The sequence below is a fragment of the Henckelia pumila genome, chromosome 2 (assembly GCF_033568475.1).
Source record: "Henckelia pumila isolate YLH828 chromosome 2, ASM3356847v2, whole genome shotgun sequence".
Classification (NCBI taxonomy): domain Eukaryota; kingdom Viridiplantae; phylum Streptophyta; class Magnoliopsida; order Lamiales; family Gesneriaceae; genus Henckelia; species Henckelia pumila.
Genome location: NC_133121.1, coordinates 22,482,880 through 22,496,707, shown reverse-complemented (window position 1 = coordinate 22,496,707; position 13,828 = coordinate 22,482,880). Strand labels below are relative to the sequence as shown.

At 32.3% G+C, this 13,828-nt stretch overlaps 3 protein-coding genes across 3 annotated transcripts; all 3 read right to left on the bottom strand.

Moving 5' to 3' along the window:
* Positions 1-369: 369 nt before the first annotated feature.
* LOC140882589 (protein LURP-one-related 7) lies at positions 370-4,599 on the bottom strand. Its single transcript, XM_073288679.1, has 3 exons — positions 4,267-4,599; positions 3,480-3,695; positions 370-642 (listed from the first exon to the last, which is right to left on the bottom strand). The coding sequence occupies exons 1-3, from the start codon at positions 4,507-4,509 to the stop codon at positions 496-498; spliced, it is 606 nt and encodes a 201-aa protein (XP_073144780.1). The 5' UTR covers positions 4,510-4,599; the 3' UTR covers positions 370-495.
* A 2,665-nt stretch (positions 4,600-7,264) lies between these two features.
* On the bottom strand, positions 7,265-7,771 carry LOC140885214 (pathogenesis-related leaf protein 6-like). Its single transcript, XM_073292161.1, has one exon. It carries the CDS (start codon positions 7,754-7,756, stop codon positions 7,265-7,267), a length of 492 nt encoding a protein of 163 aa, XP_073148262.1. The 5' UTR covers positions 7,757-7,771.
* A 1,923-nt stretch (positions 7,772-9,694) lies between these two features.
* Positions 9,695-12,969, bottom strand: LOC140881617 (alanine--glyoxylate aminotransferase 2 homolog 3, mitochondrial-like). The gene is made up of 9 exons (XM_073287071.1): positions 12,676-12,969; positions 12,146-12,376; positions 11,670-11,840; positions 11,356-11,499; positions 11,084-11,263; positions 10,624-10,849; positions 10,404-10,517; positions 10,116-10,202; positions 9,695-10,011 (listed from the first exon to the last, which is right to left on the bottom strand). The coding sequence occupies exons 1-9, from the start codon at positions 12,910-12,912 to the stop codon at positions 9,968-9,970; spliced, it is 1,434 nt and encodes a 477-aa protein (XP_073143172.1). The 5' UTR covers positions 12,913-12,969; the 3' UTR covers positions 9,695-9,967.
* Between the last annotated feature and the right edge of the window lie 859 nt (positions 12,970-13,828).

Below are 13,828 nucleotides of genomic sequence, written 5' to 3'. Positions count from 1 at the left end.
GTATCAGGAGTTTTTTTTAGGAGGAATCCAAGAAAAAAGCAAAAAATAAATATCGTCCTTCAAAAAAGTTTTGATATCATGGACAACCACCAAGAACACCTACATGAGCAATAACTGACGTGACAATCACTAATTGGATGTACAAATGTCACGTCAATTGTTGTTCATATAAGTGTTCATGATGGTTGTTCATGATATCAAAATTCTCGTTCAGAAAATAAACATATATATATGAGCATCCATATTGAAGATATTGAAAAAATAGTTTCAACCGGGTGCCAAGCCAAAAAACAAATAACGAAAAAGGAAAAAGACAGAAAAATTACAGCTAGTCATAAACAAGTTGGACTTTTCCCGCTGCCAGAGACGTAGAAAATGGCCTTTCGAGGGAATAAAATGACGCTATCCAACGACTTACATTTCTTCCTTTTCAGGACAAAAAATATAGAAAGTTTTACATATTACACAAACATTTATGGGTTCAATTTGTATGGCTCATATCCAAATTTTTCTTCCATCAAAGAATATTGCAACGAGAGAGACAATTAAACCATGATCAGCGAATCCGGGAAATATGGTTACGCGAAATCTGTTTCTTGGAACAAACACTTTCCCGATGCCAAGCTTATACATAAGGCTGGACTGCATCATAACGAACAAGAGCAGTTCATAAACAAAAGTAACATTATCAACATATACCAGTCAGCAAAAAACATGTATGAACAACAACCAGGCAGATCTGCGAACGATAATGACCAGCGTTTCATGACTAACGGGAATTTTTTCTAGATGTAACCTTTCTTTCTTGGAAACTACCTCATATAACCAAATGATGAATCTAGATGTAATCTTTCTTTCTTGGAAACTACCTCATATAACCAAATGATTATTGCCAAGAACTAATTTTCAGATTGATCGTGCAGCAAAAAGATCTGCACAAGCAATTTCCTGCGTCTTTTCTTTTTGTTCAGAAGTAATATCGATGTTAAAACTCTCATGACATTTGGATTGAATGATCATGTTATTCATTTGAATCCTCAAACTATCAGTTTACTATTTTGAATAAGATACAGAGTGTTTCAATACAAAAATATACTATGCATTTCTCAGGGTACAAGAACCCGAACAAAAAAAAATATTTTGCATTAACATAGCGTTGCAAATCCTGTATTGGTATTTCAAATTCATGGCGAACTGTTTAAATGTAACACCTAACCGTAAATAATAATAATAGAAAATCCGCTTATGTTCGAGAATATTTCACACATGAACATTTTAAACCTGATTTCAAGGAAAAGAGGCATGTAAATTTTGGTTGCACATTCTTTGAGGGCTCATGAAATTTCTGTGGGCCAAACTTAACAGCAGAATACCAAGAAGTAGCAAGGGGACCTTGCTGAGGAGTCGGAAGGAGGCAGCCGCACTCTTAAGTAACAGGTATAAGTCGAGATATTGGGAAGTCAGCATTCTAATAGAGAATTAATGGCAGAGAAAACAAGGACCAGCGAAGTAGTGTCATGCACTTACAGAAAGTAACCATGAGAGCCGAGATCCAGCACGGAAGAAAAGAGGTTGAGAAGGTAGCAGCTAGCTGAGTACATGTGTAAACCATTCACGCACTACCCTATGTCATTGTACAGAAATTTTCTGTTTATACCAGGAAATCTGGTCAGTAGGATGCCAGCTTTTGCACATAATTCATAGTGCAAATCCTCAGGAATGTTTGATCCGCAATATGAGGGATCATTTTTCTCAAAGCAGTTAAGTTCTAATAAGCATAAATATCAGGATCCCGTGGGGTTTCAATATTATCATTCTTAAATTCTCAAAACACGGGTAATTTCTAAATCAAGTTCCAAGATATTTTCTTATAGAAAGAGCAGAATCAGTCTAAAATTTGAACACAGAAATCAAAATGTAAAGGCTTGGATCAAGCTAAGCAACCTTTAAATGTTACTGAAAGAACATTTGTGTCATCAGCTGGGAAAGATTCTTCTAATAATACGATTTTTTTTTTACAACCGTCACTCTATTCCTGACAGAGGCAATTTTCTATAAATATTTTAAAGCTATTTTAAGCATTCATATATTTTAAATTCTTTTAAAGGATAAGAAATTATTGTGGTGATCTTACAAAAACAAGTTAGTATTCCCTCCTCCCACTTATTTAGGTTGGATTTCCTTTTTAATCCGTCCCAATTATGTAAGCTAGTTTCCATATTTAGTATATTTTCAATTCACCCCTATTAAATTAATATCATTAATTATTTGTGCAATTTTTTTATCCTATCAAAATTTTCATTAAATAAGGGGAAAATGGGAAATTGTTTTATAAAATTTATTTTTCCAACCACTTTCTTAATCTGTGGGAAAACATACAAAAGCCTAAATAAGTGGGATGGATAAAGTATGTATGGTTTGAGCCCCAACAACAGGTCAAAGTCATTTCGACTTGTAAGTGACAAGGCTAAATAATCGGATAAAATTTGTGACGAAGAAGTCGGTACATGCTAATACACCCTCTCAGCTGGAATGCGGGTATAGCATTGGAAGAATTAGTCAGTAACAGATAAGTCATCAATTTGTTCAATGATTTCCACAAAACATATGAAATATGTTTTCTTTAAAATGATTATGTCATGATCTCATGCCGTTAGATACTAGCATTTGCCAAGTTAGCAACCAACTATATGTGCCGAAACATGTTTGAACATTTCAGATAAAAAGTAGGAGGAATGAGGTTAGCTTGAGAACTCGAACAGTTCTGTGCTCGGGGATTCAGAAGTCAAGAAAGAGAAGTCAGACATAACTTAAAAAAAATATTAAGTTTCTGATTTGGATGTATCATAAAAAAAATATCCCATTGTGGAAATGCAACCAATGCTGATGTGACTTCATCGTATTAACAGTCAATTTTCTTAGCAAGTTATTGTACTCTCATGGAGTAAAAATTTATTGTCCAGCTAATTTTATGCCCGATCCGTTAGTGTGCTCCAGTACCGTCTTATTATGGTTTCGGGCTCATCCATTTGCTGGAAAGCAAACTTGGCTTCCGTAGACTTGAATATTTCAGCTCGGTTAGTAAAGAAAGTAATTTGACCAATTCTTGGGCATTATTAGAAATATGAAATCCAAATTGATAATTATTGATTGTTCCCACCCGTGCTACGTGGAAAGCTAAAGAGCCTGACGATCAATAGATTGGTAACAGCAAATACTCCTCTAAAACTTGAAATTTTGATAAGGGTGGGGGTATGGGTATCACATAATCATCATAGGATACATTTCCCCAAATAACACAATGGTGAGAACGAATCAAAACTAACCAGTCGATCAAAATCCTCGCCCTTGATGAGCTATGTGGAGAAGTCAAAACATTTAGAAAAGGAAAAGTTGTATAGGTGATTTTCCGTTTTAACATACTAAATTTTTTAGCTCCTCTGTTTCACTAGAAATGGCATAATGCAAGGTTAAAGTACCTCGGCCACGATTGAATCCCCTCTATAGATGGTGCAGGATCTCTTGAAAGGGCAGCCTTTCATCTTCATCTCCGTCTTTGAGCCTTCACTATGGTCACCTACAAGGACTACGTCAAACTCTGTTCTACTGAACTCGTCTAATGTTCTGTTTACTTTGAAGTTAAAGCCTGTATCTCCATTAATTACATTTCCCCTTAATCCTTTCCACGATCCCTTCTGCAAAAAGAAAATTAGAACTTTATTATAAGAAAGACATACAAGAACACCGGACAAAATCCGTGCTGCTTTTTACCAACATTTAACAATGTCAAGAGGTTAACTATTTCTCTACATGTTTCTTCTCCCATTACATGGCATTATTACAAATGGGAGGAACACTAATTCAGGACATTTGAGTCAAATATGAATTTTTTTCCCAAAAAAAAAGCAGGTTCGTCCCCTCGAAGAAAGGCTGCACCAATACACAGTATAAATGGTGAAAGTTTATGTATAATCCAGTGATTTGGATATAAAATATACTGCAAAATCATACAACACAGATAAATACACAATCCATCGTCAAAATGTTAGAAAGTAACTACTTAGCAAGGAACATAATACTACCATTTTTTTTCTTGGTTACCCATTTAATTTTTCTCCGTACCTAAGCAATGTAAATCCAAAATCAGAACACCGCCAGCAACATATAAGTTTGTCAAACCAAAACCAATGAGAAACCAATAACTATTATTCCAATCATCGATGAAAATTGTAAATCTTCTGAGACTTAAATTCAAAGAAAGCTCACGTTTACTCGATTTACAGAGAAAAGGGTGGCGCCGGATGCATCCAGGAGCAGCTTTGTACAGTGGGTACTGTCACCAGTGGTTGAATTATCGGTTGGGTGCTGCAGTCTGTACACCAAATGACCCTTTGAATCAGTGAATCTGAGAGACCCTCGAGTCCCGAGTACCGAATACTTCTTGCGCACAAAAAGATCAAATGGGATTTCGGAGTTATACTGCAATGGAAATTCGGAGTTTGCATCCATCAATAGTTTTTGTGGGATCGTCGATGAATTGTAAACAGGAAATCTTCAAGAGAAAGAAAGCGTCAAAGAAAAATATCAAAGAGGAAAGTTGGAACCGAATACGAATCCAAATTTTAACTCAAATATAATCATAAATAATTAATCAAGAATCTTACCATTTTATTCATATTAACCAATCAAGCATGCAATAATTTACGGGTCCGTTTGAAGTTTGAGATATAAGTAATATACTTTTAAAAAAAAATATAAGTAATATATTGTAATAAAAAATAAATAAAAATAATAGTTAATATAAGATTTGATTTGATTTGTTTGATATATTATAGTGTGTTTGATTTGATTGATTATATAATATATGAAAATAATAAATTACTATTTTATCTTTTTAATAATTAATAAAAATATGAATAATATTATTTATAAAGGGTAATATAGTAATTTAAATTCAATTATTTGATTAATATAAATAATTTATGATTTGATTGATGTGAGATAAATAAATGAAATATGGATGAATAATATGGCAAAAGAAACGTAAGACTGGATAAGATAATTTATAGGTAGATTAATAATGTGTAACTTCAAACACACCCTACGTGTATAAATTTTATATATAATTAATTAATTATTTTTAAAAATATTTAAGTTATTGATTATATTATTTTTTAAAAAAAAAGGTTCTAAAGTTAAAATAATTTTTTATTGAATTAAAAGATTGAGTATTTTTATATATCCATTAAAATGACTAATTTAATTAATTAAGATGTTGGTACAATTATTATGTAATATAGATTTAATTTGATTCGATTTATTTACCGTCGTAACTATCAACACCTGGGCATGAGTAAAGAAATCAAAGATTCATTTATCATTTATTAAAACCATTTTAAAGTTTTTTTTCCAAAATAGAAAGGATTTTAACTTTTACTAATTTTTTTTAAAAAAAATGTCTGGATAGGCAAGGTTTTATAGAGACACACGCATTGACACATATATATGAAACTTGTTTTATATTTGTGTTTTTTTGCACACATACATATAAATTTTGTGTTAATTAATTTTCATGTTCATTTCAAGATGGTATGATGAATTGAATATTAAAAAGTTTAGATGTGTTTTTCGTGCTAATTTAAGAATGATATGATGAATTAAATATATATAAATAATTTCATATTTGGGAAAAACTGATATTTTGCCACAAATTAATAGTAATAAATGCTTTTCTATAATATCATAAAGTAAGTTTATTCTAGTCAATAATAAAAATTTTAAATTTTTGTTTAAAAAATATATAGAATTAGAAGTAACTATATAAAGTTTTTACGATATTTAAAATTATTGAAACTTTAATCATTGTAGAACAAATATTAAATAGAAAGTCAAAAACCAAATGTGATATGTAAAAACAATTTCCATTTACATGTTTATTATATTTAGAAATTTAATATTATGCTCGTTTTTTATATATAGTTTCAAATTAATCACACTGATTAAATTAATATTGAAAGTTTGAACAAATTCTATAGAAATATACATTAATTAATAATTATCGAAACATTCATCTACAATTTCTTCCGCTACATATATAGTATTTACAATTTTAAGAGCTAAAAATGCATGATATGTTGTTATAACTTATAATGAACACTAGAATAGTTTTATAAAAAAAATGTAATTTTGGTCATTTATGTTTGTCACTATGCGATTTGGTCTTCTATGTTTTCATATTTTAGTTTTAGTCCTACATGTTTTGATTTTTTTTTGGCAATTTCAGTCTTTTTTCTTCGAAAATGCTTACGTAGAACTATACACGTCAGCTCCACATCAGCACTTCAATGGTGCAACATCAGCGTCACATCGGAAATAGGACTAAAATTGCCAAAAAAATAAAAATAGCGGATTAAAACTAAAAAATGAAAACATAGAGAACCAAAATCGCAAAGTGACAAAACTACAGAAACAAAAATACAAGTTTCCCTTAAAAATAAGTCTAAGTAAGTAATATATCCATGACATACTAATTAATTATGTTTCTATTTTTCTAAAATAGTAGTTATAATTATATTGTAGTACTAACGATGCTTTCAAGAATTGATGACTGTGCCGAATATCATATTTAAAAAGTCTAAATGAATATTTTATATGAAATTGCTTTTATTTTTGAAATCATCGAAATAACTTTTTTTAAAATATAATTATCAAATATAATTAATATAATATGTTTTTCTAAATAAAATTGTTCTTTAAATTGTTAACAAGAAGCATGCATCTATTTCACAAATATATATAAATTTGAGAGCTTATGTTTTCGTATAAAATTTAAAAGATTTAGAAATTTTAAAATTTGAGGGGAGCGAAATTGGTTATAAACTTGAATTTTAGCATTACTATTATTGATTTTTTTTTTTACAAAATTTATGATCATTGTTAAATAACTTAGAGAGAAAAAAACTCAAATTAATCTCTAACTTATTTATAATATAATTATAATTCATAATAGATTTCAAATCACATCAAAATCAAATATTAACTTTTTATAGATGCAACAAAACTCAATGAACATGCACTAACATGTAGCTAGACGATAAACATGCACATTTCTGTTTATTATCCCTCTCCCACAGTCCCACTAAAACAAAGGATGGGATTTTTCTTGATAAACACACACACACTACTTCTTCCATTAGTACTATTACATATTCTTGTATAATTTTTATTCAAACCATGTCCTATATTATATATTATAACATTTTGCTTAATATGGCCACTCCCCAACCCAGTTCCCCGGGGCATCATAACTGCAAACCACATAATACCATCCGTTGCTACACTGTGCACGGGCGCACCCGATCCGGATCGAGTCACGCCACACCACTTGAGTATAGTGCAAGCACTGCTTCCCCCCTGTGCACGAGTTTGTGGTGTAGTCGTAGCACGATTTTTCTGCCACCCACAAATTCACCGCCGCCAAGCCAGTGAACGTGCTGCTGCTACCTTTTGCTAAGTTTTCGCCGTAAGGGCCATTCGAGTGAGTCAAAGCACAGTCGCCGATCCTTTGATTGGCGTAGTTTTGCGCATAGTTGGCGAGCGTTACGTTCCATGTCACGCCTCCGAGCCCCACCTGCCCACGGGGCGTATTGTGAGCGTTGACGTAATCTTGGGCCGAATTTTGGGCATCTGACGGAAACATGTGGGAAGTTAAAGCTACAGAAAACATGATGAAAATGGAGATTCTATGCATGGCCATTGTGATATTTGTGTTTATGTATTTTGGGAATTTAGATTTGAATGAGAATGTGAATGCTGCTGTTGGCTATTTATAGCCAATCATATGGATATAGATATATGATTAAACATCACCCCATATAACATATTTAGCATTTAAATATGTGTGATGGCATGTGGAATTGTGCAATTGAATTTATTACAATTTTTAAGTAACCATAAACTTGCTAAAACGTTCCCTTTGGACATATTAAGTACGTGAATTCGCACCACCTCTGTATTCATGCACCGACGTGCGACCTTTACTAATAAAAGAAAAGTAAACATAGGAAGCGTAAGTCTAGGATTTGGTCACATTAATTGAATTCGTCATCTGGAATTGATGCAGTTAACCCCCCCAAAACTCCATTAGATTTTTTAATGTGTTGTGTTTGGGTATTTCAAGACTAATAATTAAATTAAGCTCTTCATAATAGAGCCATGTGGTTTGTTGAATAGTCAATAATATAATATGTTGATGACTTATAATTCGTTTTCAGTGTGATATGAAGTTTGAGACGAAATCCCTTATTTGAAAGTCAATTATAACCAACTATTCGTTCAACTCAAAAAGACAATCCAAAAAAATACTATATGCATTTTTGTATTAATAGTTTAGTTCATTTTAAAATAAAAATATTATAATGTGTGGATCACTTAATTCCATTAATTAGCCTATTAATAAATATAGTTTATGCATATTAGTAGCTTAGTTAAAAAAAATTCCTCGTTAGTCACATAATTTATATATATTTAGTTATAATTTATATTACATATATAAAGCATTAGACATTTCCTAAATAATAATAATAATAATAATAATAAAGCACTAAACACTTAGAGCAACTACTTTTGATGTTTTGGTATAACACTATCCACTTTTCAAAAAAATTTAAATTAATTAAGTATTTTTAAAATTCATATCTATAATTCTAAATTTCTAAATAGTTATACCACTCCTAATAAAAATAATAATGTTAAAATTTATTAATTTGAAAATAAAGAAAATTATTATTTTAAATAATTATTCTAACTATACAAGAACGCAACGGTGGTCGCACACGAAAAATCCTGCACCCTAGAGGTGATCAAAATTATATATATATATATATTAAAAAAGATATTTGTAATTTTGAATTTTTAAACGATGATATCATCCATTAACATAAAATATTATTGTAAAAAATAAATTTCGCATAATCTCTAACTATTCATATAAGCAATATGAGTGCAAAAACGCTAGCTAGTTTTATAATTAACTCACTTATCTTATATTTTCAAATGGTACACGTAAATAAATTATAAGTTTGATACAAAATTTAAAATTATGGCATCATATGAAATCGCAAGAAATATATACTAGTTAATTATTTGAGTCTATCGATCAATGAATTCATTACGTAGAGCAACGTGAAGTAAACTTCATTTATTGATTTTTCACGTTAACGTAAAACACTCACACAATTATGTTCTTGTTTTTAAGAAATATTAAACCATAATATACCACGAATCGAGTCGGCTTGAAAAATATTTAATTTGTATATGAAATTATCAAACTTAAATATTCCGTTCAACACAAAAACTCTTGTTAGACCGCTTCACATGTTAACTTTGTTTAGAAAGATTTATTTCTTGACCCAAATGGTAAAAAAGTTTTTTTTTTTTTTTTTGCCAAAATGATTATTTTTCATTATATATATATGAATCAGGACGATCAATCTCACGAATAAATAATCATGAACTGTCTCACAAAATACCTGCTTATTTCGAACTTTAATTTTCATGTAGCTTATGAACATATCCAAATATTTCAAGCAGAACTCGATCGTTTGTTCAAATCAAATTAGAATATTAAACTTTTGAGCTTCGAATCGAACTCGAACACTAGAATATAAATTCAAATTCGACAACCCTAAAGACAACATGAAACGATCCAATATCATTAGAATCTAGAATACTTCAAGTCCTATTCACAAGGCTTTCATTTTCCAGGTCGGCAAAAAGTAAAATTTTCCCAAGGAAAAAAACACAGGCAGGCTTGTATTATTATTGTTGTTGATATTACAAATACATAGAACACATAGAAGAACGGAGATAGAGACAACGAGGTGATGTCTCAGTGTCTCCTTGTTTCCAGAAGCAAGGTCAAGCCTTTATCCCGTCGTCTTTAACCTGGATTTTTTCGCGCCCAGCTTCACAATTTCGACAAACTATAGTCCATTACATCCACAAGATAATCTGCAACCAAAACAAAGAAATGAACGCATATTTATCTCAAGAAAGCAGGCATATGAAAGAAATAAGAAAAGGAGTTTCGAATGCTGGTGAAAGTCGAAACGAACCGGCGTCTGCCTTTGTGAAACAGAGTGGCGGAGTGATCCTGAACACATTGCCAAAGAAGCCGCCTTTTCCTATCAATACTCCCAACTCTAAAAATCAAAGAAAAGACGTCATGTTAGCAAGAATTTGTGGTGTGGGTGTCGACTGTCCGAATCCATGTAGAATGCAACCAGAGAGATCAGTCCACTGTGTAGGTGGTGGTGGAGCATATCAAGTTTTAACAAGACTTAATATAAAACCTTTCTCATCTTTTTTATATCTACATATGAAGGAAGATACAAGAACGTAACCTTTCATCTGTTCCATTACTTGGAGAATCTCAACCTTGGCAGGAGTTTTCAGCTGGCGATCCTTCACGAGTTCGACCCCAAGCATCAAACCTCTTCCCCTAACATCCCCAATAACTGCACGACAAAAAACATACAATTGCCATTTACAAAAGCAGATAATGTGAAGTAAACGAAGTTATCACTTTCATGTTTGATATTATCGTTTGGAAAGAAGACTTACTGTCAAATTTATCTTTCAGGGAAGTGAGACGTTGTTTCAGATGTGATCCAACTACAAAGGCGTTCTGCTGAAGGTTCTCGTTTTCTATTACTTTAAGAACGGCAAGACCAGCAGCGGTACATACAGGATTGCCTCCAAAGGTGTTGAAATAACTTCGGCGACTCAACACTTGTGCAATTTCCGGAGTCGTGACCACTGCCCCCAAAGGAATTCCATTCCCAATGCCCTGAAGTAATAAATTCGAAAATCAGGGTGATTAGGCACAACAAGATTGGGAAAGTGGCGAAGGAAGAGTCTAGCTAGCAAGGGCGGTCGCCCCTCCATACTAAGCCTTCAACCGAGTATATTTTTTTCTTTATAAGCATTAAATAAAAAAAAATTGATTCAGCCATATTACATTAGAAAAATTCTTTAGCACCTGACTGCACTAGAGATATGAGATGGAATATTAAAGCACTACCTTGGCCATTGTTACAATATCAGGCATGACCCCATGAGCTTCAAACCCCCAAAAATGGCTGCCAGTTCGACCAAAACCCGATTGCACTTCGTCAGCTATGCAAAGCCCTCCTGCCTTTCTGATGGTGTCATAAACAGCCGGCAAATATCCAGGAGCCAACTCCATAATTCCACCCACGCCCTGTCCGAAGACAACTCATATGCATGAGGAACAAACGACTTTGCAAGGATTCCCAGATGCCATATTTGACCACATTTACATCAAATAAATACCTGAATGGCTTCAGAAATAAATGCACCAACATTGCCAGATGTTCCATAAGTAACCATATCTTCAACATCTCTAGCATATTTCAGTCCATCAGAGCCAAATATGCCTCGGTACTGGTCCGGGTTCTGTGCATGGTGGACTCCACTCTGTAACAAATAGGTGCCAGCATGATCCAATAAAATTAAGGCTTTCACAAGAAAAATCAGAAAAAAGTAACTCATGTTTTTTGTTTAGCAATTCTAGAAGGATTAATCACTAGTGAAACCTTAAAAGTTAATTCTCGAGCCTCAACTAGATGTTACAACATTATACATACCTGGACAACGTTGAACTTATAACTACTTTGAGCAGTGGCTCCCATTGTTCCAGCAGCATTGCCATGATACCCATTCCTTATTGATATGACATCATGACAACCAGTGTACAAACGAGCCATCAGCAAAGCAAGCTCATTCGCCTCGGTGCCCGAATTTGTGAAGTAAACAACCTGAAACAACAAGGCACAAGAATCCAATCCTATGTACAAATCACAAAGCTTGCGAAGTATTGATTCATCCAAAAACAATAGATTCATACCTTAAAATAACCTTAAACAGCAAGATACAAGAAAACAACCACATCCAAATCAAGCAAATTCAAGTAAAGAAATAAATTACATCCATAAACAGTGGAGTTATCGAATGTTTACTTTAAACAGCCCAAAATAAAAGGATAAAAGAATCCTACCATATTGAGATAAAAATCTAAACTGAAATTATCATATAAAGACAGCGATATTCTCCGAATACAAACCTTAAGATCTCCACTGAACTTGGACGCGAGTGCCTCGGCAAAATCTGCAATAGCAGGATTCAAGTACAAAATGGTGGAATGCTGCAAACGAGTTGTCTGATTCACTATAGCATCCACCACTTGCGGGTGGCAGTGCCCAACACAAACGGTGGCGATTCCCCCAAATGCATCCAAATACCTCCGGCCCTTGTCGTCAAATAAATACTGCATTTTTCCTTCCACCAAATTGATCTGTAAAGCGATTTAATTTCCACGACAGCCCATCAACAAAAGAGGCAGAAAAAAAAATTATTATAAAGATAGAAAACGAATCCAAAAGAATAACAAACCAAAAAAAGAAAAAGATCCCAGCTTTATCACAAATTTGTCATAAAACCAGTCATGGATTGCGAAAACAACAAAATATCAATGAACGAACAAATCTCCAACCCATACGCTATTTTACCACCTTTTGCATCAAATGATCAGAAAAAAGAAATCCATGGTTTTGCGCACAACAAATCTAAGAAACCCAAAACACAAACACGTACTGGATTTTTGTAAAAATGAAAAACAGCGGGGCTGAGATATTGGTGGCGTTTGCTGAGAATTTCTTCGGCGGAGGGGCCAGTGTAAGGAAGGGGAGTGTAGTCGAACGGGGGCATTTCCGGAAGAATGGTGTCATCTTTCTGAAGCGGTTGAGCTAGAGTGGATTGTGAAGCAGCAGCGGTGCGCAGGAGGGAAGAGGGTTTTCCCGAAAACGCCCTTGGGAGAATCCTTTGAATCATCTTCACCGTGAAATGGAAAACACAGAGAAGATGGAGAGATCAGACCAAAGGTTGGCGAAGACACAAATATGGCTTTGTTATTGTTAGTTTATTGCTATATATATAGATTGCATCGTTGGGCTTATAATTGGTTGTCATTTGTTTTTACTAAATAAATAATTCAAAGCCCGTTTAGATTTTGTAGTGATTTTAAAAAATAAGTAATTTTTTTAGTTATAATTTTTTGCTTTTGAAAAAGTTTTTTTTTGACTTAAAAAAATGTTTTTTTAAACACTTATTTGGTCATTCAAACACCTTATTAACCAAAAAAACACTTTTTTGCCTTATTATACAGCCAACAAAGATTTTTTTTAAGTCATCGTTTGTACTTTGGTTTCATATATTATCATAGTATATAATTTATCTTATCCAATCATGCGCAAAAAACATTTTTTTGGCCTTATGATACAGCCAACAAAGATTTTTCTTAAGTCATCGTTCGGACTTTGGTTTCATATATTATCATAGTATATAATTTATATTATCCAATCATGCGTGTTTTTGTCATATTATTTATTTATTCATCAATTATTTATCTTAAATCAATCAAACCATTAAATATTTATCTTATATCTATCAAGTCATTGAATTTAAATTATTATATTATTTTTTATAAATAATATTATTCATACTTTATTAATTGTTAAAAGATCAAAATAATAATTTATCATTTTATCTAAAATTTACTCAATCAAATCAAAAAAACTATAATATATCAATAAAAAATATATTATATTAACTATAATCTATCAATTAAAATAAATACTACATTATAAGGCACTGTTTGGTTTGGGGTATGATATAAGTAATATATAGATAAGTAGTATAATGTAATAAAAAAATAAATAAGAAATGATAGTTAAAATAGTATTGGATT